Source organism: Eptatretus burgeri, chromosome 5, assembly GCF_056783735.1.
Source record: "Eptatretus burgeri isolate ZD-2024b chromosome 5, Ebu_testis_v1, whole genome shotgun sequence".
Classification (NCBI taxonomy): Eukaryota; Metazoa; Chordata; class Myxini; order Myxiniformes; family Myxinidae; genus Eptatretus; species Eptatretus burgeri.
Window position 1 is genome coordinate 77,477,688 of NC_140965.1, and position 24,967 is coordinate 77,502,654.

The 24,967-nt window shown below is 45.5% G+C and overlaps 2 protein-coding genes across 5 annotated transcripts in view; both read left to right on the forward strand.

The window, feature by feature from the left end:
* ECD (ecdysoneless cell cycle regulator) overlaps positions 1 to 24,967 on the forward strand; it is a 464,207-nt gene that overhangs the window by 38,090 nt on the left and 401,150 nt on the right. The gene's annotated exons all lie outside the window — the stretch shown is intronic.
* The window catches only part of METTL15 (methyltransferase 15, mitochondrial 12S rRNA N4-cytidine), a 55,701-nt gene that overhangs the window by 24,007 nt on the left and 6,727 nt on the right, over positions 1 to 24,967 (forward strand). For all 4 annotated transcript variants that reach the window (XM_085882510.1, XM_085882507.1, XM_085882508.1 and 1 more), the window contains 2 exons: positions 9,949 to 10,097; positions 13,344 to 13,468. In XM_085882510.1, the coding sequence (XP_085738636.1) occupies positions 9,949 to 10,097; positions 13,344 to 13,468 (274 nt within the window). The remainder of the gene's footprint in view (positions 1 to 9,948; positions 10,098 to 13,343; positions 13,469 to 24,967) is intronic.

Here is a 24,967-nt window from a genome sequence, read left to right on the forward strand (position 1 = left end):
GCGTCTCAAGGCGAGCCGGGGGTATTAGAAATGGATGTAGAATGTGTAGGATCCATGGCTCAGGATGAAATCCCCGTGCAGGAAATGTTGGTTGTACAGGAAAACGAACTCGCCCAACTGAACCCAGAGCCCGAAATGGGTGCGGCAGCGGCCGCGGTGTATGACACCTCCCCTCCCCCTTTCCACCAAAACCCTTCCCCAACCCTTGCCGAAACGGCTCAGCTGAGTGCATCCGACATGGCCCAGCTATACGCCATGCTGGCGGCAATGAACAAGCAAATGGAAACGAATGCGCATGAAATTATAAACGAAATAAAGAGCATGAACGAAAAGATGGATGCGAATACACAGCAAATGAAGGAAGAAACGAAAAAGCTGCGGGGTGAGACGCAGAACATGGGCCGATGCCTGCAGGCGGGCATGAAGGCCGGGACCGGGGAGATAAGAATGGCGACTCCACGTGTGGGAGCAAACGAGCTGGAAGGGGGTGCAACGGCTGACAGGCCCGCGGTGGAGGCGGGTGAAAAAATAATTCGGGGGGCGTGTTGGGCGAGGGTCGTGACGATGACCGAAAGGGAAAAATTAAATGGGGAGACCAAAACGTGTGAGACGAGAGACGAGGTGACGACAACGGAAATAATAATAGTTGAGACAAGGGAGGTAAAGAGTGAAGAGGTGACTGAGTTGGCAGAGACACGGGAGAACGATAGAGGGAAGACTACACGATGAAGACGGGGTAAGTGACGCACACACACACACACGGAGGTAGTGGAGGACAATGGGGGTGAGCTCGCGGACTGGGTAGAGACCCGGTGCGGGCAGCTGGATGGCCTCCTCCAGGAACGAGGGGAGGGAGTCTGCCCCCTTGAGGCGGATCACGACCAAGTGAGTTCGGTCGTGCTTTGCGAGTTCGAGGGGAGGAGTGCTGTGGACAAGTGCACGGAGAGCTTGGGGGGTATAGAGGCCCCGGAGACCCTTGTGGGTACACGAATCCCCAGTGTGGTTGTCCCTGTGTGTGTGGTGCAAGGTGTGAGTGCGTCCCCGTGTGTGGAAGCGACCCCGTGTGTGAGTGGTGTGGTGGCGATGGTGCCGGAGTGTGTGCTTGCCAGCACGCCGTGTGTGGATGAGGCATCGTGTGTGAGTGAGGCCGTGTGTGTGGATGAAACGGCCAGTGTGGGTGAGGCACCGTGTGTGAGTGAGGCCGTGTGTGTGGATGAAACGGCCAGTGTGGATGAGACACCGCGGTTGAGTGCCCCCGCGTGTGTGAGTGAGGCACGGTGTGTGGATGAGGAACCGCGAGTGCGTGGAGCCACGTGTGCGAGGGAGGTAGCATGCGTGAGTGAACGGCCGAGTGCAAGGGAGACCGTGTGTGTGAGAGAGCAGTATGTGAGGGAGATGTCAGTTGGCATGCGGGAGCACGCAGCCGCGTCTCCCGGTGTGAATGTAATGGAATAGAGTGTGAGCGTCGTAACACGCAGGTGTGCGTGGGTCGAATGGCGACGACGGCGACATGTGAGGAAAGAAAGCCGAGTAGCGGCTGTAGTTTCGGGGACCGTGCCGGGTTCACCCAGCAGTGAGCACGCGGTCCGTGCTGTGCAACGCACGAGACCCCCACGTGCTCGCTTGCGAGAGTGAAGTCCCGGTCCGGAAACGCCAGCGGTGGATTTGCCGATCCCGCGGACGGACAAAGTTTAGGCAGGTAAACGGATTTGGACCGGACGGGTTCTCCACGCGATCGTGTGTGTTAAGCTCCAACGGGCAAAGCACATGTGTTCGCGTGGGGAACCCCTCGAGACGTGGGGCTTGTGTTTTTTTTATGCGCACGGTGACGTCATGGCTGCACGTGGGGTTGGAATCCGGCAGGAGGGGTATCCCTGCCGGATGGTACCGTCCAAGGAGGGACGAGGAACACGTGCAGCTGCATGACGTCACGGGCAGGTGCAAAGAGCGCGAGTTGCCGCGCTGGTGCCGCGCATGAAAAAAAAAAACAAAAAAAACAGCAAGCCTCACTTTCGGGTGCACAGGATTCCTGGGCAAGGGGTGGAAGACCCCCTTGGCCGGGGCACAGGATGGAAACTAGTTAGGGGGAAGGGTTAGCTTAGTTAGACCGGCTCCATGGGGCAGGGGTAAGTCCTCATGGAGCCCGTGGAATGGATTAGTTAGAGGGATTGTTAGTCAGATTTAGGTTGGGAAATAAAATGATTTATTTGGAGACAGTGACAGACTTGTGAATGTGTAGTGGGGACGTAGCTTAGCTACGTAGTGTTAAAAGGAACGTGCTACTAGTTTAAGGGACGACGTGGGAGCACGAGTTAGTTAGGGGAGGTAGTTATAAGGATGGCGGAGTTCAGCGGTGAGTGTGTTGAAGAGTTGGTGAGTGAAGTGGAAGCATGTGCTTGGTGAGTGAGTGAGGCCAGCGGGTCTGTGTGAATGGAGCGAATGGGGAATGCATTATGCGATGAGTGATTGGGGGGAGGAGTGGCTCCCGCCCAAGGGACCCCCGGGGTCAGTATAGAGTGAGTTAGCTGGGTTAGTCAAATTGAAAAATGGAGGTCGTTTTGTTGTTGGTGGGAAAGTAGGCTCGAAACCCATTTGGAGGGGTGCAGGAGCCTTGTTGACGGGCTTGGGAGCGTGGCTGCGAAAGGTGAGTATCGCTGAGTGGGTACCCTGGGCACCAGGCTAGTCGGCCGTGGTAGGCCAAGGGCCCATGGGGGGCCGGGATAGCGTAGTGGGCACGGGTGCGCCTGCTTGATGCGGGGGCCCGGGGCGCCATTGGCCGCGTGGGCAGTGTTGTGGGCACGGGTGACCCTCGGAAAGGGGCCTGGGAAGCCAGCCTGCCACGTGTGCGTTTCAGGGGAGGTGCCATGGGGGGCACTCCCCGGTGTTAGGGAGCTGGTAGGCTCGGAGGCAGTGTAGTGCCCGGGGGTGCCATCGTCGGAGAATCGGCAGAGGGTCGTGCCTGCCAAAGGGAGCCACGTGTCCCAGCCATGAGACCGTGTGAGGGCACGGAGAGAAAATTGGGGGGCGAGGCCCGAAATTGTGAGGACACCAACACAGGCGACGGGAATCTGGGTTGTTAGAACTAATAGTTTAAGCGAGAGGCGCTTGTTGAAAGCCCCGGGGTAGTTTAACGGTTAAATGGTTAGGGTAGATTAGGAAGTGTACCCCTCCGCACCATCCATCCCCTCGCTGTCGTTGTGGGCCGCTGGACCCACTTTGGTTATAGATCGCCAAACTCTGGGGAGGCCATTCTGAGGCTTGAGTTGGGCCTCGACGCAGGACGTTAGCTCTCCCTTATTCCCCTCCGGGAAGGGAACGTAGGGGTTGGGAGTAGGCTAGGTGACAGGATAGGTTAGCCGAACAAAGACGATAAAGGGGGTTAGGGAACGATTTATAGTGGGGAAGTAAACATAAAAATAAAAAAATAAGTTGGGGCTAAATTGGGGTTTGACAAATTAAGGGAGTGGGTATGTACAGTGACAGGCAAAGGCGATAGGTTGGGAGGGAGACAGGTAGGTAGGTCCGAGCCCGCCTTCCAAGTGGCCAGCACCACCGCACTCCCTCCACCAACCTCCACTGAACGGCAAAGGCTGGCCAGCTTCATCTGCTGGCTGTGTTACTGCAAGGCCTGTGCCGGCCCACTTCATCTGCCGGCTGGCTGTTTTTCTTCAAGGCCTGTGCCGGCCCACTTCATCGGCAGCTGTTGTGTTGCTGCAACGCCTGTGCCGGCCGGATCATCTGCGGCTGTTTTTCTTCAAGGCCTGTGCCGGCCAGTTCATCTGCCGGCTGTGTTTGCCTGCAGCGGCCTTCTTCTGCGGGCTGTGTTTGCCTGATCACCTTTGCCATGCCATGCCCACTGCCCCTGTTCACCAGCCCCGTTCAATTTTTGCTTTGCCCCCCCTGTTCATTTCCATGTGCGCCAGGATCCGCAAGGCAACAGTTTGCAAGCTGCGAGAACTGCCCTGTTGGCAGCTACAACACGGGCCTGCAGTGGCGGCCCGTGCACCGTGTTTGTGTCCATCCATCCATCCGTTGTGCTCATTGCGTGTGCCACTTGAGCTGGCACGGAGACTACGTTTGTGCAGCCCATGCACCGTTGTGGTTCACTGCGTTCAGTTCAAACTGTCCATCCATCCATTCGTTGTGCTCATTGCGTGTGCCACTTGAGCTGGCACGGAGACTACGTTTGTGCAGCCCATGCACCGTTGTGGTTCACTGCGTTCAGTTCAAAAAGGAAGGCCTTGGACTGCGTGTGAGCAGCCAGCCACGTTCCCTGTCACCTGCATTGTTTTGAGCCAGAGACTGCATGCGAGCAGCCTGGCTCCCTGCTAACTGCTTTCTTTTTGCAGAGTTCAGTGATCCTGGGCCATGGTTTAGTGTAAAATTTGTAAGTTAAGGTAAGATGTCCTGTAAATATGAGTGCGCCCCCGGCATGTTTGTCTTAGCGCCGGCAATTTTATTTAAGTCGTCCGTGTGAGTGAGTTTGTTTAGGTAGTTACTCAGCCCTGAGGTTATTTATTTTGGGGACACGAATACCATGAATGTCGCACTCAGGGATCCGTAGGTAAAATGTACTCGGGGAAAACTACACATGATGGCACACGAGAATTTGACGACTCGGGACGAGTCTGTAAAAAGGGGTGGGGGTAGTGTTGTGGTTGACCAAATTCGCAAACCACCATTCAGGTCCCTTAGGTGAGATATCTCGGTAAGTATATGTGTAGTTAGGCCCAAACCCGTTGTCTAGAGGGAATAAATGTCATTCATGAGGGCTGCGACTCTTCAGGATAGCCGTTTTTCTTTTACTATCTTTATTTTGGACCAGCCGCCATTATTACCACCACCAACCACGTCTCAACAGCCATCACAACAACAACCACCAACCACAACGCCGCTTCACCACAACCGCCACGACCTTTACCGTCACAACTCGCCACCATCGCATCACCGTCATCTCGCGCCACTCGTGGGCACCGATGCTGGACTCGTGTAGAGCGCGCACCGAGCAGCGTGTTCAAAAGCATCGTGGACTTTCCGCAGAAAAACGGATCAAAAACGACTCACGCCCACTTTTGTTCCGTCCAATCGGTGAGCGAGGGGCGGTTTGGCCCCGCCTCCAGGGCGTTGGAGGGCAGTCGCTATATGCAAATTCATGGATCAAAAAGCATTCACGCCCACTTTTCCTCGGGCCAATGGGGAGCCAGCAAGAGAGGTGAAAGGTCGGAGGCAGAGGGTCAAAGATGAAAGAGCGAAGCCACGGGGCTTATAAAAACGACTGCGTTCGTCAGAAGAGAGCAGTTCGCAGGAGGAAGAGTTCGGAGTTGGAAGTGGAGAAGAGAAGCAGTTCGCAGTTGGGAGTTCGCGGAGTCGGAGTAAAGAGGACGGAGCTGTGGAGAGGCGGCGGCGGCGAAGGCGGACGAGGGGGTGCTGGCGTCGGATTCGGGGAACTGCGAAGGGAGAGGCCGGCGGCGCGACCGAGGTCGTGGTGGAGACGCTCGTCGCGGGACCCGAGATTTTGTGAAATCCTCCTTTCCCCGAGCATCAGCAACCCCCTCCTGTTTCCCCCCGCGCTGAGATAGTGCGACAAAGGGGGCCCCCTTCCCACCCCCTACCAGACACTGTCCGCGAGGCCCGCGGAGTTGAGGCACCACCGCCACTTCGCGTCTCATCATCAGACGGGTAGGCCCGACACGGTCTCGGCCCCAGGCCCGCCTACCCCCCTCATCCTGGAGGGTGGTTCTCTTTTCTTTTGCTTTGGGAATATGTGTTGTCGGCGCCGTCTGTGAAGTAAAATTGTATAAGTGTTGCCGAGTGCCCGGTAGTCGGATAGATCTGCATTGTTGCATTTGCTTTTTGTCTTCTTCTTTTACATGTGCTTTTGGTGGAATTGTATATGTGTGCTTTCCGTTCATCGCGAAATAAATGTGCTTATTGTTGAACTGTTTTCCCGCTTCGCTTCGTCATTTCTTTCATTGAATCCCCATCTTGCTTCACGTAAAGGGTTGGTCGTGGGCTAAGACGCCCGATAATTAATCGAACCGTCGAGGCCGACGAATAACACCGCTCAGTTATCCCGATAGTACGGAACGGGTCGCTTAAGTGGCCCGTGTCCGAAGTCGACCTGCGGCGAGGTGCGATCGCCCGGTCTACCCTCTGTGTGGGTACTTAGGTAGGTCGAATTTGGCGAGCAAACCTATCCCACGCGGGGGCCGATTGGCACGATCGCGGTGAGACCGAAAGGTCCACCCGTGACTGGTTCCCGGCGTTAGTCCGAGAGGGTCACGACTGGATTGTCCGTCCGGTGGGCGACGTGCCGCGATTCGAGTTACGTGGCCGTCAGCACGCCGGCGGGCGCGAATCCGCAACAATATGATATACAGTATGTAGTACTTTGCTTGGTTTAAACAACTGTTTTAGAATATGGTATGATTCTACAACTGCAGATTTCTCGGTATATTTAAATAATGATGGTAACTCCTGCAATTTCGAGTATGTTTCATATTGGAAGTGACATTCATGAACGTTTTGAATACATTGTGTCATTTATAAACATCTTAATGTTTTTCTCAATGTATAATACCAGCAAGCTGTTGCATATACGTCTTCAATCAGATCAGAGCTAAACCAGTCATTGTAATTTATTGAAAGAGATGAATATCGTCAACCAGCTTAATCCACAAACATTAGGGGGTAATGTAGCGTGTTTAAAGCTACTACTCATTCGGAACTAACAGTTATACATGAATTCCTCATGTTTGTATTCCTAAATTCCTTTTTTTTTTTTTTTGTGTACCTTGGTCGAGGCTCGTATGAGAGCTAACACAACTCACAGCAAGGAGGCATGAGACAAGAGGGGCGGGAGTGGAAGGGACAAAACAGTGGGGAACAGACACATTAGGTGAACTGTGGAAGGGAGAGGGATGGGACGGGGAACATGGCGAAGAGAAGATGGACATTTCAGGGACTTTCAGGAAGGAAAGCAGGAGAAATGAAGGAAGTGGGCTTGGGTGGATTATCGGGGGTAGAAAAGATCGAGGATTTGGATGGGGGAAGATAAGAGGTGGTGGTGAACAGCTGTTTTGAAAGCCTGGAGGGAAGAATGGGAAAGAATAGAGTGAGGAAGTTTATTCCAAAGGCGGGAAAAAAGAGGAATGAAAGAGTGAAGATGAGCAGTGATTCGTGATTTTGGTAGTTTTACCAGAAGGGGTAATTGAAAGTAATTGCAAACAACCTTGCAAGGTTGTTATAATATTTATTGGCGGCATTTGAAGTGATATCTGGTAATAGTACCCCGATATAATATGGTATGGTTGAAACCGGAAGTGATGTCATAAACAATTATCTAAAATATTGCAATTTCTGGATATTTTGTGCGTTTAGTGTAACAAATCGCAATAGAAATTAGTTAAATGCACTCCAAAAATCAAACCAGAGCAAAATAAACCATTTGTGTGTGCCGGATAATGATATTTTCCAAGGAACTCCGATATCGTCAATTTCGAAAACTATGGGCGTAACCGTAAATGTTTGGCCGGCGCTGTAGAGAAAACGTACTTGGTCTGGAAGTGTTACCCAGACTTTTCTTGAAGGTCTTAGTATATAGAACAAGAAAATCCAAGGTAACGCCGTAGAAGAGTGATGGACACGAACTCCCCTGCCCCCCCCCCCCCCCCAGCGCCAGGACTAATCAGAGTTGTTCCAAAATGCTGAAATGCTCAACCAAATACAATCACGGGAAAACCTCATAGGGACTGAAGCTGTTTTAAGGGAAATCACACCAGTATCTTCACGGGCAAAACTTGAGATGGGCACGAAATGGAATTGAGCAGCACCTCCCACAGTGGAATTAAACATAGAAATAAAATAACTTTTTATTCTTACAATTATATCGCATTCTTGAAGCTTGGAGTAAATTATTCATACTCTGCCCCAGTACAAAGTGAATTTTCTCGACAAACTGAACCTTTTAAATTTTCTCCTTCAGCAATTGTCATCATCTATTTTGTATACCGGGGCATCAAGGCATCCATGACATCTCAGGAGTGACTAGTTCAGCTGATAATTCACCCTAGATTATGAGTAGGTTCGAGACAGCTTGAAGTCTCTTGGACGAATGGTATGCTTTTTGATGTAAGTAGAATGTAGGACCCATCCCTTCGAGAGAAAAGAAATAAAAATCAACTTTCACGCATTAAAACTCATGTGACTAAATTATTGAATATCAGCTGCTTTTTTGTTCATATCCTTTTCTCACCCTTGCAAATACAGCGACCTGCTTTGTGATGCTTTAAAAGGCGAAGTGCAGTATAATATTGGAAATGTTTGATAGGGTGATATGAATAAAATGGAAATGTTGCAAAAAAGTATTGAGGATAGAAAGTGTTTTCTGAATATAATCAATATGAGAAACGGCATTGAATGAGACTCACCATTATTATAAGTGAAGAATAAAGATGAAGGAGGAAGAGTTTTTTTTTTTGTTTGTTTTAATATATTGAAACCGGCCCATTTCTCCCGTCCAAAGGCAAAACCTCGTAACTCATATTTTGATCAAAACTGAGCTAATACTAATTTTGGAGTTACTCGGTTATAGGCTTCATGTTAGTGTATAAGTTATTGTAATTTTTTCCCTACGTAAGCTTGTACGCTCATGGCAGGACCTAGCAACTCCTACAGAATTTGGTAAATACCACAAAAAACCTAGTATCTCAATGGACCAATCTCATGCCACGCTTTAGTCACATGACATCGAAATGGCAGCGCTCTAACATCTGTAAAGGAATAATCAAATATTCTCGAATGGATACGGCTTTAATAAATATAAAAGCAGTTTTTCTTTGTTTTCTCAAAATCAATTAGAAGTGAGTTACTCGGTTCTGCCTTTGGACAGGAGATTTATCCTCACCTTACTCAACTATATCGTACTGTTTGTGTATTGGGCTTGATTAATTAGTGGTATCCCCAAGCCTGGTGTTGGCTTCATGGTTAGGGTGGCGGCTTTGGATACTAGGGTCCTGAGTTCAAGCCTCGTTGGGCTGCTGAATTAATACACCAGGAGGTTGACTCAGCCTGTCATCCTTCTGAGGTCGGCAAAATGAGTCCCAGTGCACTGGTAAGGGGGACACTGCATCAGCAGCATAGCCGTGTCCCAACCAATGATGCAACCAGCAGCTGCAGGCTGAGATAGAGATAGAGATAGAGATATATATCCCCTAAAGGAAAATTGTTGACTGCGGGACAAACGGATGCTGCAGGCATGCCGAGACCAAGCTCCTTTTATATTATAGATGGCTACATGTAAAGCAATAAGATAACAGTTTATTATTGAGTTTCAAATCGAATTCACCTTAGATTGTTCAAAGCTGAGTATACTACTTCTGAAATACTTTGCCATGCTTTCTTTAGCAATGAGCTACACACGTTTTTGGGGAGTTTCTTTTGTATACATAGCCGAGGCTCATGGTAGAGCCAGTACACTGAACGGATCAGGATGTAACAGACAAAATCGGGACTCAAAGCAAGCACGCATGGGGTGAACAAGTTGGATCCAGAAGAAAACTAAAAGGAGGGAAAACTGAAAAATTGGAAGGAGGAGGGATTTGAGCAGGGTTAACTAGGGTAGAAAAGAGCATTGTTTTGGATTGGGGTGGATCTGAGATGGTGGTGGACAGCTGTCTTAAAGACCTGGAGGGAAGAATGAGATTGAAGAGGATGTGGAAATTGATTCCACAGGTGGGAAAAATGGGGAACAAATTAGTGGAGGTGAGCAGAACTACTTGAAGTTTAATGTATTGTTAAAAAATAAGGTTCAAATAGATTTTTTTTTCAGCTTCTAAAATAAGCTTGATTTAGCATCATGGTATCTTTTCTTTTCATTTTGAACATTTGTATACCATGAACTTTTAATTGCTTTTCTATTGAAACATTGTATTGTTTTATTCGGTCCAGATGCATACCCAGCAGGAACAATCAGCAGAGATCGGCTGAATCGGAAGGCTCATGTCGCCACGCGTGCTTTCCAGGCGATCAGAGCCTTTGTTAACAATGAGCCAGCTGAGCTTTTAGCTGCGCTGGAAGTTTCTGGCCGACTCCTTCAGGTAGCTTATTGGCAGTGTCAAGTGAACCAGAATCCTTGTGGTTATACTACTTATGTTGCACAAACATGATTCAATTTCAAATTAATTACTGTTTTCACACTTCCAACACTGACATCCAATTCTGCAATTTCATGCATTAACTTAATAATCCAGCAATTCTCCAAGAGTTGCTGTTCATTATGTTTAATATCCACTTTGACAACAATTTGTTTCATTTGACAATGCTCAAGACTCCATTTTATTTTTTTCATCTTGCTGACATCATTTAATTACAACTTGATGAAAGACATGCATCACCAAATTTGAGTGGTCTCCTGTGAATTTCAGCTTGTTTGATATTCGTTCATAACAAACTTGATGATATACCTCTGTTACACACAGCACATGTGATTGTTGGCACAATCTCTGTTTTACCCAGACTACTTTGATCAGAATTTGTCGCTCTCTGTACAGCTTCCTCAGGGTAGAAGTTTGGCCTTCACACAAGCAGAGTCAGTTGTGGTTACATTTGAAGTGAGGTATTGAATGGAGGGGGAGCATACGCCAAATACAGATTTGACAAACTTCTTCCAGGTCTTTAAGGAAGGAGACGGGTTTAAAAGTTCAGCCTTGAGATTGGTCAGTTGTTGTTTTCTGGCTCTCCTGAGTGTGAACACACATTTTGCAGGCTTTGTGGAATGATCTGAGGTTGCTTTCGGTTGGATTTGCCTTTACTGAAAATGCAGCAATTTGTTTGAAGACAACTGCCTCATGACAGGATTCCTTTCACCAGAGGTGAGAGGATGGGTGTGATAGCTGCAGTTGATATAGGATAAACCTGTGGAAGAGAGAGAAAGACAGACAGACAGACAGACAGACAGACAGACATGTGGATTCTCAGAAGAACATCAGATGAAGCAATTGGAGTTGTGGAGGAACAAATGACATTTGAAAGAAAGTTGATCATTACCATGTCCAGAACGGAAGATTTGCCATTGGTAGAAATCTGAGTTCGAAAGTTTACAGATTAGGTCATTCCAATGGAATTGCAGAAGTCCTTTGCTGTATTGCTGTGGTTGGTTGAAGAAGTACCAATTTCCAGACAATTGATGTGGTGATAGATGAAATTGCTGCATGTAAGGAAGAGAAAATTGGGATGGGTGGTTATAATGTACTCCATGTTGGTCAATGGATGGATCAACATGTTGTAATCACTGGAATGAAGATGTTACAGCACAAAATAACTTGTTGTGGTGGGAAAAACACAACCAAAGGTACTGCTGGGGGTTTTGAGGGGCAAGAGCAGTCGTACATGGACAGTGAGTTATGGAGTTCTTGATGTAAACTGCAACTCCACCATTGGGATAGGAAAGACAATAGTTGGGGAGAGACAGAGGCATCCTGTAGGAGGAATGATTCTGTTGAGAAGATAATGTCATTTTTAGCTTCAGAAACCTGAATCTCAGATGACAGATCATGGCTGATTCTCTGGACATATTTCAGGCATTTGAACTTCCTTGTAAAATTGGTGTCGAAGAAAAGTTTGCGTCTCTCCATAACCTGGCAATAGGAACTAACTTTTGGTCGATTGACTAATTTCCTGTCACTGGTCGCCTACTTGTTTCTCTGGCAATAGTGCCACAACTGTGTTCACACCAAGTATAAGAATAAACAAAGTTAAGTGTCAGGAGGTGTTCTCTCTTGGAACAGTTGGTGTATTTTTGCTCACTTGTACCCATTTACCAGCATCAGATGCTGTGATGTGTTTGTGTTACTGAAATGCAAGTTTATATTTTGAGTGCATGTTGATTTTTGTGTCCTTATTCTTGTGCAGTGAGGAGCAGAGGGAGAAGACAATGTCGAGTTTTATTACTTACGAAATCGAAAGATTTCATAAGTATATTGATCACTTCCATCCTCTGTTGGATTCGCTATATATGCTAGATATCCCTTTTTGTAGGGTTGTGTGTGTGTGTGTGTGTGTGTGTGTGTGTGTGTGTGTGTGCGTGCGTGCGTGCGTGCGTGCGTGCGTGCGTGCGTGTGTGTGTGTGTGTGTGTGTGTGTGTGTGTGTGTGTGTGTGTGTGTGTGTGTGTGTGTGTGTGTTTGCAATGCGAGGCTCCACAGCACGAACCAGCCAACCGATTTCGATGAAACTTTGCCAACATGTGCAATATGTGCTGGGAATGTGCGCATTTGAATTTCGTTGCCTCACAACCACCCGTTGCTGGGCAGTGGCCGAAAAACCGCAAACAGTATTTTCAATACTTGTCCTTCAGTTTTGAATGTCGAGAAACGAGACTTCGGAATTAAACACTTCGAGATATTTAGAAAATTTTACTTGAGCCTATTTTTGATTGAGGTTTTATTTTTCAAATGGTAGTCCTTCAAATATCGGGTGTCTATTTACCGTCATTTTGTATGAGGGGCTTAGGAAAGTGGGCGGAGCTTAGGGAAAGTGGACGTGGTTGATGAAAAGTGGGAGTGGCATAGGAAAGTGGGCGTGGCTTATGAAAAATATTGTGTGGCTCAGGAGGTGTGGTCAAACGAGCATTGAGAGAAGTTTATCGGGTTTTCCGTGTGTGTGTGTGTGTGTGTGTGTGTGTGTGTGTGTGTGTGTGTGTGTGTGTGTGTGTGTGTGTTTTTGCAACGCGAGGCTCCACAGCACAAACCAGCAAACCGATTATTTTTCAAATGGTAGTCCTTCAAAAATAGGGTGTCTATTTACCGTCATTTTTTATGAGGAGTGCCAGTTGGCAAAATACGCAATAGGAAAAATCTTGCCAGGCAGAGGAACAATTGTATGTGAACCAATACGTCTTGGCAATGAATCTTCGTCGGTGGATCGGTCAGAATGAAAAGCATAGTATCCAGCGCTTCGATCCTAGCGAATCCCTCATCGCCTACCGGCTTGTTTGTGTGTTTGTTTGTTTGTAGGCACGATAACTCGAACGGAAGAAGCTACCAATGCCAAATTACACCACGTGATTCAGGAGGGTGATGGCTAGCGCTGATTAGATTTTGGTCGAAATCGGTCAAAGGTCAAGGTCACAGTGAGGTCAAACATTCGATTTTTGATGGTTTAGTACAGAATCATCATAGAAACTTCTGGTTTGCATCGCTACCTTCTCTAGAGACAGCTTTTATTAGACAAGGTCAGAGGTCAAGTTGACGATTTTGTAAGTACCAGTCTATGACTGCTTGTTTGTTTGTTTGTTTGTGTATTTGCTGCATTATATTATTCTTAACTGAGATTTTCTGTATTGCAGCCAGGTGGGCGTCTTGCTGTAATTGCATTCCACTCAATAGAAGATCGGATTGTTAAGCGCTTCTTACATGGTGTCCCACAAGATTCTCCCATTGGATGGGGTGCTCGAGCACACATTCACAGCAGGTACATACAGATATATATTTGGGCTTATTGCACTTTGTTTTAGTTGTGCTTTCTTTAAGCTTTCTAGTCTTCAAATTTTCAAGTTTTATGACGCATTGTACTTTTATATATACATAAAAGAAGGACCTTTGCTCAAAAAGCACTGAAAAGTACAATGTTGGTCAGTGGCTCTTCCATGAGTTAAAAAAAAAAAATAATAAACATTAAAAAAAATAATAATAATAAACATTAAAAAAAGAGTACCTTTTAAAATGCATGTTCCTAAATTATTGTAAAAGTTTGACGACAAAGTTTTGGGGAGAGAGGAAAGGGCGGGGCATCTCTTAATGTGAAGCTGACGCATAAAGAGGTTAAATGGGCAAAGTACTAACAGTGGTGCAGTGGGACTATGACTGGACACAAGTAAAGGAAAGAGCAGGAAAAAAAAATGAGAGAAAAGCTGAAAGAGAAGAAAAAAACCGGTAACCTGCAAGTAAGAGGATTTGGTTAGGTAGGATTCATGATTGTAAAAAACAAATAGTGGGTAAGGATGGGGCATTACATGAGACAGTGTTGCACCATATTCTAGAGGGGAGGAGTGTGTTGAAGAGGAGGATTAAGTTGTTGGAACTCAACAGGTACATGTATTGGCTAAACAGTTCTGTATATTCTGGGCCATTTTCCTCCACAAGTTACGCATACTGCAGTTACTTTGCAATCCATGGCAGAGTTTCCCAGTCTGTGCATGCATAAATGGCATGCAACGGCTTGTGGTGTCATATTGTGGTTGTTTTTTTAATATCTGATTCATCAAAAAAAAAATTGTTGTAGTGTGAGTACAATTTCCTCAGACAGTCACTTCCTCACATTTGAATCATTGTATTTGCTTCAGTCATTATTGTGCTTGCCTGACTGAAGAAGAAAGAAAGAAGTACAAATTGGTACTTTAGTGATTTATTCTGGCGTCTTTATCAGTGTTGGTAGTTATGGAAATGCTCGAGAATAGAAGGATTGGCTTTTAAAAGCTTATGGCTTCATAGCAGCAGACTTTTCACAGTGGAATATTATACACATGTGATGTGGAGCCTATATCCCCCCCATTTCTCCATCTGGAGTATTTCCTTAATCCATGATAAAGTCAACTTGGTCTGTAAGAAATACTCTGACAAAGAAGAAAGTAAAATATGGCTCTAAAATTTAGAATATATTGTAATGGGGGTGTGATGATTATTCCTTTTAGTGTGTTGGTTATGATGATGGTGTTTAAACCAGAACAAAACTAGAAAGAGCAATCAGAGATTGCAGCCCTCACCAGGACTTGTTTTGTGTAGTTTTGTGTGGTGTCTTTTGTGCGGCATTTGTGTACTGTTGTGTTTTGTAATTAATAAGAGACATAATTAGAACTGCCACTTTATAACTGCTGGCAGTGATGACCGGGTATCAAGACGTCCCGCTTTGATTGGACACCTGACCCTGACCCATGAGTTTTTTATTTATTATTATAATTATTCAATTGAATTCAGAATGGGATTAAAATAAATTCAATTCAAATAAAATGGAAGACCAAATAGGTCCAGTCCTGCATTGGAGTAATCAGAAGGAACCCAAACAAGAAAACATCAAAGATGAAGTCATCAGGAAGAACCTGGATAGGATCGCATTACAGCTGCTACTACTCTACCCTCAAATCCACCCAGGCACAGCCAAGTGAGCCATCAAAAAAAACAAAAAAGAACCCAGATCAAAAAAAAAAAAATTCTGGAAGTTTCATGTCTTTGATTAAGCAGTTCCAGAGAAAACATTATTTAATATTTTCTTCATTTCAATATGGCTCCCAAACCATGTGACCTATCAATTATTCCTTTACAAACTTGTACACCCAAGGCTTGGGGAATATTTGTGTGAAGTTTCCTCTCGATCTGTCCAGCTGTTCTGGAGAAAAAGATTTTTTATAGGTTTTTGTGTAAATCCAATATGGCTGCCAAACCATGTGACCTATGACATCATATGTGTGAACCTTTTGTTCCTCATGGATAGGTGGTCATACGTGTAAAGTTTTGCCTCTATGTTCAGCCACTTGAGAGAAGAAGATTTTTGAAGGTTTTTTTGTTTGTTTGTTTTGAGAACAATATGGCTGCTGAATCACATGACCGATGACTCAAAAATTTTCATGCTGATCAAATGTAGCATTCTACATATTCAATTATGATGTCATAATGAAGGCACCTATGCCGTCATCAAAAAAATCGCACTCATTCCCCATGAGGAGTATTTGCCGTGTACCAAATTTCAATATTTTCCTTGGTGCGATTTCAGAGATACAGAGGTCCAAAGTTTTTCCGTTTTTCCAACATGGCTTCCACACCTTGTGACCTATGACGTCATAATTACTATTGCCATTCTACATGAGAAGTCGCATGTATGGTGAATATTTCATCTCAATCTAACAAGCATTTGTGGAGAAAAACATGAAAGTTATGTGGGGATAAACAAACAAACAAATGGACCCAAACGCAATACCCTCTCCTTCGGCGAGGGTAATAAATCTCTCATGTTTAAAACACAATGATGTGTTGGAAATGAAGTCCGGTTAATAATTAAATCCTCCGTTGCTCTCCAGTGGTTAGTGAATAAGAAGGGTCTCTTGGTGTTGAGCCGCGACAGCTTTAAAACGTAGTCGACAATGGTAAGCAGGAGATTAGACTTGTTTGTTTTCGTTGTGGTTGTTCACCAAACAAACAAAATCCATTTCGCTCAATTGTCTTTCTGATGTAAAACAAAAGACACGATTTAATGTTGACGTGTTGAGTGACTCATAAATAAGAAAATGCTTGTAAGGAAAAGCTTGCGAGCTTCTCACATGTCGTGATGACTAGCTTCCACAAAGTGAACTTTCCAGTGTTCTCTTTGCCTGTTGGCTCTCTGGAAAAACTCCACTGATTGGCTGCTAGTGTTTACACATTTTCTTTATTACACATATTAATGTTGGTGTTCAATAAAAGGAAAATTAATGAGTTATTACACTAGCTCTCCCCAGATCGATGACCAAAGAGAGACAATCGCTAATGATGTAGACGTCAGGCTAACTTGGATGCCTGCACAAATATCTTGGGCCAATGGACATGTCTGCCGGAATGAGTTTTCCACACGTCCGATGTTGTTGGCGATGGCAAAAGGGGTTGATGCAGATGTCGATGGGGCTGAACTCAGTGCTTTTGTGTGTAGGCTCACAGGAAAAGTGGGAGCCGATGCAGCTGGTTTTTGTTCTGCTGCAGCAGTAGGATTGAGTATTGGACTCTTTATCCATGTAGGCAGCCTTGAGTCTGTCTAAATTGACAGTTTCAGACTTCCCATTAAAATCAAGGATGAAGTACTTGTCCTTTCTGGTAATGCCTCAGAAGGGGCTCTGGTAGGGAGGTTGAAGAGAAGCCTTGACAGTGTTGTCGTGCACAAAAATATGGGTGCAAGACAAAATATATTTGGGCAGATGTGTGAATCTCTGCTGAGCTCTGGTAGGGATGTGATGCAACTCGCTCATTGTCTTTCACAGTCTGTTCACATAATTGCTCAGGTCCAAACTGGTGTGAATGCTCGTCAGAGCAACAAATTGCCCAGTAAGGTGAAGTGTTGATCCAAAAACTAACTTGGCTGCGCTGCAATGCAGATCAGCTTTCACCGTGGTACGAATGCCCAAAAGCACTACCAGTCAGTTTTTCCATCCAGCGATGAGGGTCTGCTTGTGCTCCGAGTGAGGACTTAGGCTGTCAATGGAACCGTTCGCCAAGCCCATTTGTAGCGGGTGGTAACAAGTAGTTCTGGTGTGTTTACTTCCAAGTAACTCGGTCAGCATATTGAAAAGTGTGGACTCAAACTGTCATCCTTTGTCAATGGTGATAATAGATGGAGCACCCATCTGGCACACTGCAACCCATCAGGCGACATTAAGCTTTGGCTACTGTCTCTGCCGCTATGTCAGGTATTGGAATTGCTTCTGTCCACCGAGTAAAATGGTCAACACATGTAAGTGGATATGTGTTACCGCCAGGTGGTTGAAGAGGATAGACTAAATCAATGTGCCTGTGATCAAAACGGGCATCAGGAGACACAAAGATACCTAATGGTGTTACTGTGTGACAATGTATTTTCACTCGTGGTCACCGTAAACAGGCTCTGGACTAGTTTCTCACATCACGGTTCATATCACACCAGACAAAACGTTGAATCACAAGGTGATGCGTTGCTCTGATACCAGGGTGAGATGGATTGTGCAGAGCATCAAATATGGCCCATCTGAACTCATCAGAAACATATGGATGAGAAGTGCCAGTGGATAAGTCGCAAACAATAGTGCCTCCAGAGATGGGGAGAGGTACTTCACTGAACTTGAGCGATGTGGAGCTAGCAAGGAGATACTGAAGTTCCTTGTCCCCCTGCTGTGCCAGCCTGTTGAAATTGATGGTGGTTGTTGTGTAGAGGGTGTTGATTTTGAGCTGTGTGAGAGCATCAGCTGCAGTATTCTCCTTACTGCTCACATGATGTATGTCGGTGGTAAATTGAGAAATGTAGTCAAGGTGGCAGACCTCTCTTGGTGAATAGTGATCAGCTTTTACCTGGAAAGCATGTGTTCATGGCTTATGGTCAGTATAAACACAAAACTGCCTAACATCAAGCATGTGACGAAAATTGCACATTGCGAGGTAAAGTGCCAGCAATTCATGACTGAAGGTGTGCAGTACCTTGTCTCTGCTGGCTGCAACCTTCTACATGCTGTTGGAACACTTCACCAATTGCTACATCTGACACGTTCACCATGATACATAGTGGGCATCTGACTGAATAGACTTCATTGCGGTAAATGCAGCAGCACATTAGTCGGACAAACCTGAAGTCTTTTTGGCTCATTCCTTTGTTGTGTGAGGAGGTCATTTAGTGGATGAAGGGTGTCTGCACAGTTTGGGATAGATCTCTTAGAGAAATTCCCCATGCCCAGAAACTTCCTTGGCTTGCACACTGATGTTGGCTGCAAGTAATCCTGGATCGCCTTGACTTTGTCAGCTAGTGGAGGGATGCCATGCTCGTCGATCAAGTGCCCCAAAAACTAATGAGGGCACCCCAAACTGACATTTGGCAGGATTAATGATGATGCCATACTGTGATAAGTGACTGAATATGAGCTGAAAATGCTGTTAATGTTCCTTGTTCGTCTTCTTAGCTATGAGCAGATCATAAATGCAGGCATAAACGAAAGGAAAATCCCGGATGACCTCATCGATGAAGCGTTGAAAAGTTTGTGCTGCATTGCGTAACCCGAAGGGCATGTGCACGAACTTGAAAAGGCCAAAAGGAGTGGTAATGGCTTTCTTGTGTACATCAGCTGGCTCTATTGGAATCTGATGATACGCTCTCACGAAGTCAAGCTTCGAGAAAACTTGCTTTCCCCGGAGTTGAGAAGTAAAATCCTGCAGGTTAGGTACAGGGTAACAGTCTTGTCCTGTGCTCCAGTTCAGTGCGCAGTAATCACCACAGGGCCTTCAATCCCCAGACGTCTTCTTCTGGACCGTATGTATAGGTGAGGACAAGTTGCTGCTTGAAGGTCAAATGATACCCAGCAAAAGCATATGGTCAAACTCCGCTTTCGCAATTGCGTAATGATCCAGACCTAGTCGACGTGGTCGAGCCGTGACTGGAGGACCACGCGTGTCAATGTGATGAGTGGGTGGAGTGTTTGACCGTCACCTCACTGTAGTTTGGCCGAGTTAGACTGGGAGCTTTATGGCATTTCAGTGGGTGGCTCAATTTGGATATCCTGCACCTATTGCGCTATCTCTGGCTGAAGAGAAGCCACGACATGTGCAAATTTTGTTTCCTGTGTTGTGGTGCCTCAGGTTAAAAAATGTGCATCAAGTTGGGTGAATCGTATGGTGGGGTCATTTGCACAAAACAGAGCTAACTTGCTTCAAGCTAACAACTGCGATGGGAGGACTTTCATTTGACACGGACAACCCTAAAACATAATAGAATATGTCATGAATCACTCGTCACATTTGGCAGATTTAATCACGTCGCGTTTGTCAGATCGTAATCACGTTGAGGTCACCTATTGGGATGATAATTCCTTTTAGTGTGCTGGTTATGAGGATTGTGTTTAAACCAGAACAAAATAAATCTCACTCAATGGAACAAAAGCAAGTTTTTAAACCAGAACAAAAAGTCGCCAGATACAATGTCTATGGAAAGTGTACACCCCCTTTCAAAATTTTCACCTTTTGTTGTCATAGCCTGGAATTAAAATGCATCAAATCAGACTTTTTCCACCTTTATTTACACATTGTAACCCACAACTTCCAAGTGAAAATTTTTTTTTACAAATTTCAGAAAATTAATTAAAAATACAAAATTAGAATATCTTGGTTGGATAAGTGTCCACCCTCTTTATAACATAAATTGTAAATGAGCTCAGGTGTAACCAATCACCTTCAAAATCAGACACCAAGTTAATTGGCCTTCACGTGTGTTAAATTGTAGTGATTCTGATTATTTCAGAATAAAATCGGTTGTTCCTGTAGATTTCCTCTGCTGGGTAGTGCATTTCACAGCAAAGACTTAACCATGAGCCCAAGGAGCTTTCAAATGACCTCTGGGATAAAGTTGTGGAAAGGCACAGACCAGGGGATGGGTATAAAATATTTCAAAGGCCTTGAATATCCCATGAAGCACAGTCAAGACAACACTGGGGAACTAAGTTTTTGTTGCATTGATACCAGCACTGATGATACGCTCTCACGAAGTCAAGCTTTGAGAAAACTTGCTTTCCCTGGAGTTGAGAAGTAAAATGTAGCCATCTTACCTTAAGCCATCTTACCTAATTTGAGTGTGCTGAATTCAAATCTGAAGTTGGTTTCTCTCTGTAAGCTCCAGATTTTTTGCAATCCACCATTATCAACATTTATTTGGTAAGTTACAATTTGTATTAAAAGTAAATTTATATTAAACATATATTTTGCAATTCAACATTTTCAACATTTATTTGGTAAGGTACAATTTTAATAAAAAGCAAATTTAAATTAACATATATTTCAACATAAAGACGATAGGTGATTCAGAACAATTGATAAAGATGGAATGCAAAGTTCAAATAGGTCCTATTCTGGCAAGAATTTGTGCTTGTAGCTCTTGCATTTGTGGACTTCCACAGGGCAATCTCGTTTGATGCGCCAGTAGTAGTCTGCCATCATATTTTTGTCCCATCACCCTTGATAGCGCTCTTCCATTGTCATGAGGTCCTGATGGAAGCGCTCTCCCTGTTTCTCACAGCCCCAAGGTTTTCAGGGAATTGATCAAGGTGACTATTCAGGAAATGGAGCTTGACACACATGTTGCACCCAAGATCGTGAAAAGCCAACAGCATTCTAGTAACCAGAAACTCAGTTATCTGGCTTTTTGTTACCAAGAAGGTTTTGTATAACTGCGACGAAAGACAGCCACGCTGTCTTCTCCTTGTCATTCATCTTCCTTACAAATTCCTCATCACGTACAATGGCACGAATTTGAGGTCCATCAAACACACCTGCTTTGATCTTCTCGAAAGACAAAGCATGTAAAGCAGATGTTGAAAACATTCACCATCAGTACTCAATGCCTTCATGAACTGTTTCATCATGCCGAGCTTGATATGGAGTGGGGGAAAAATGATCTCTCGGCTGACGATTGGGTCATTCACAATGGCATGCCTGCTTCCAGAGTTTCACGGATGGGCCACTCCTTCTGGATCCAGTGTTTCTCTCGAGCTCGGCTGTCCCACATGCAGAGATGGCATGGAAACTTTGTGAAGCCTTTCTGTTGACCAAGGAGAACATTGACCATTTCCAGGTCCACACAAATGATCCAGTTGTGCTCGTGATATTTGAGTCAGTCAATGACCATTTTTATGCCATTATGTTCTTCTCGCAAATGCACCGAGTGACCAACTGGAACCGCTCCATAAACATTGCCATTGTGCAAGAGAATACACTTGTGGCTGTGCTTAGAGGTATCCAGAAATAATCGCCATTCTTTTGGATTATACGAAGTAACACCTAATTGCCTGAGAAGACCTGGGATATCGTGGCAGCAAACAAACTGCTTGTCTTCTGAGGAAAAAGGCGACAAAGATCTGGTCCCGCTTTCGGAAATATGAAACATTTGCAGTAGGGTGGTCCTTATTCCTCAACTTCGGATTTTCTAAGCTCCAACCCCCGGGATTCATTGGAATAGTCGAGAAAACTCTCCTGGTGAACTTTTTTCCAATCGGACAACATTTACCCCTCCCAAATCGACCTTGAAGTTTCACCCTGAAAAAAAAATGTTAGGGGGTGGTGAGAAGAACGAGTAATACACATTACACAAACACACAGATCGACGTATCACATCAAAAGAGACGATTGGACATTACAGGAGCGTTTAAAGTTCAGCACAGGTCGATACGTCGTCGTTCTAATGTCAGCCGCCCCGAGAAACTGAGGCTAAACTTCAAGGTCGATGAGGGAGAGGTAAATGTTGTTGGAATTTGAAATAAAAACACCAGAAGAGTTTTCTCGACTATTCCAACGAATTCCGGGGGTTGGAGCTTAAAATAAATGAATTCGAAAATTTACCCCTGAACGAAGGACCACCCTGACATATATATATATATATATATATATATATATATATATATATATATATATATATATATATATATATATATATATATCTTCTTCTTCCTTCGGCTGCTCCCGTTAGGGGTCGCCACAGCGGATCATCCGTATGATCCGCATAGTGATTTGGCACATGTTTTACACCGGATGCCCTTCCTGACGCAACCCTGGTCGCCTCTTACGACACAGGGATATGGTACACCTATTTAACCGGGGTATACACCGGCCCAGTATACTGGTACTCCTTTCGCCGACCTCGGAAGGATGACAGGCTGAGTCAACCCCCTGGTGTATTAATTCAGTGGCCCAACGGGGTTTGAACTCAGGACCTTTTGGATCCCAAGCCGCTGCCCTAACCACTGCGCCAACACCAGGCTTCATATATATATATATATATATATATATATATATATATATATATATATATATATATATATATATATATATATATATATATATATATATATATATATATATATATATATATATATATATATATATATATATATATATATATATATATATATATATATATATATATATATATATATATATATATATATATGCACTCTATATGTACGTTCAACACTGTGTATGTACCAAAGTTTTTTTCATCGTGTTTATATATATATATATATATATATATAAATAAAAATATATATATTTTGCTGCGAATTTGCGCCCGCCGGCGTGCGAACGACCACGTAACTGGAATCGCGGCACGTCGCCCACCGGATGGACAATTCAGTCGTGACCCTCTCGGAACAACGCCGGGAGCTAGTCACTGGTGGGGGTTTAACCTCACCACGATCGTGCCAATTGCCCACCCGCGCAGGATAGGGTTGCTCGCCAAATTCGATCTACCTAAGTGCCTGCGCGAATGGTCGACCGGGCGATCGTACCATGCCACAGGCCGACTCCGGACACGAACCGCTTAAGTGGTCCGTTCCGTGCTACAGTGATAACCGAGCGGTGTTATCGTCGGCCTTGACGGTTCCGATTAATTACCGGGATGTTGAACCCACTACGAACCCCTTACGTGAAGCAAGATTGAAATTCAAACGAAGGAAAGGACACAGCGAAACGGGGAACAAGTTCACACAAGCACGTTTATTCACACACACACAGACAAGCACGGAAGGCACGTATTTACAGTCACAATCATCAAAATACACATATAAAGTGAAAGCAAGAGTTAAAACCGACTACGCGCACACACAGCACACTTAAACAGTTCTACTTGTCGGACAGGCGCCACCCACAGTCATTTACACAAACGCAAAGACAAGAAAAGTGGCGACTTCCCTGTGGGCCGTCGAGTCCTCCTCCCACGTCCGTCAGCGTGGTCGCGCCTGGCCCCGACTCCTCTCGCGGTCTGCGAGCTCTCTCCGGCGTGGTGCACCGAGCTTGTGCCGCGCATAGCTCGCATTGTCTGCCCGACAGCTCGGACGGGGTTTTGGAGAAACGGACGGGGTTTCCGGTGCTATTTACGCGCGGAAGCGGGGTCTTGGGACCGCACCGAAAGAAGTCCAGACCACCAGCCAAGACGAACGACGAGACCAGCTCCAGGACGAAGAGGAAGAGGAAGAGGAAGCGCGCCCACCCGTGTCCGACTTTTATAGCGCAGGGCTCTGCCCTTCACTCTGCCCCGTTTTCGGGTCCACCCTCCTTCGAGAGGGTTCTGGAAAAGGGCTGTTCCCTCACCCCGACCGCCTCACGCTGTCCATCCACCAATCGGCAGTGAGCTGCCCCTCCCCCTTCCCTCACACCAAGCGCGGGGAAGAATGGCGGGAAAACCCACCAGCATCGTTGGCGGTTTTTGTTTGTTTGAAATCAAAGATAGGGAAAGAAAAACGACCAACTGGAGGATCGCAGCCCGAATGGATCACTTAAATTCCCTCGATACAACGGGTTTGGGCCAACTACACATGTACCTTTGGAGATATCTCACCTGAGGGCCCTTTATGGTGTAATGCGAATTTCCACAGCCGTAACAATATATATATATATATATATATATATATATATATATATATATATATATATATATATATATATATATATATATATATATATATTGTGACGTCCACGGGACTTGAACAGTCCCGCCAACGTAGAATGAGCCGAAACGATGGAGGCGGTTTATTTATTTATAACCCAAAGATGGCGGTTCTAATCGCTCTACCGCAAACGGGACGAGGAAGGTGGCACGAGTCGCTTTTCACTGAGTTGATAACGTTTATTCGTTTTTATTATTAACCAGAAATAACAAGACTCGGCAAGAAGAGGGATCCGGGGCGATTCGACGGGATGGTGTGGGATCGGGCGTGGGGAAAACACAGACAATTCCAATGAATATACAAATCTCAAACCCTCTAAGGCGCCAGGTACACACACACACACACACACACACACACACACACACACACACACACACACACACACACACACACACACACACACACACACACACACACACATACACACATACACACATACACATACACATACACATACACATACACATACACATACACATACACATACACATACACATACACATACACATACACATACACATACACATACACATACACATACACATACACATACACATACACACACACACAAAACGTAGCTATTCCTGGTGGTCAGGCTGGACCGTGGTGTGGACGCAACAGTCCCTGGATTGACGTCGGACGAGCTGGCCTTGCTCTCGTCAGGGGGGCAGGAGAAACCGTGGTGCTGTCGACCTCCTGGTCTTGGCCCAAGTCCGCTCACAGCCGCCAGGGAACCAGTTCTGGCGCCAAATTGCGAGCAGGAGAGGGAGGCAGGTCCGCCCGCC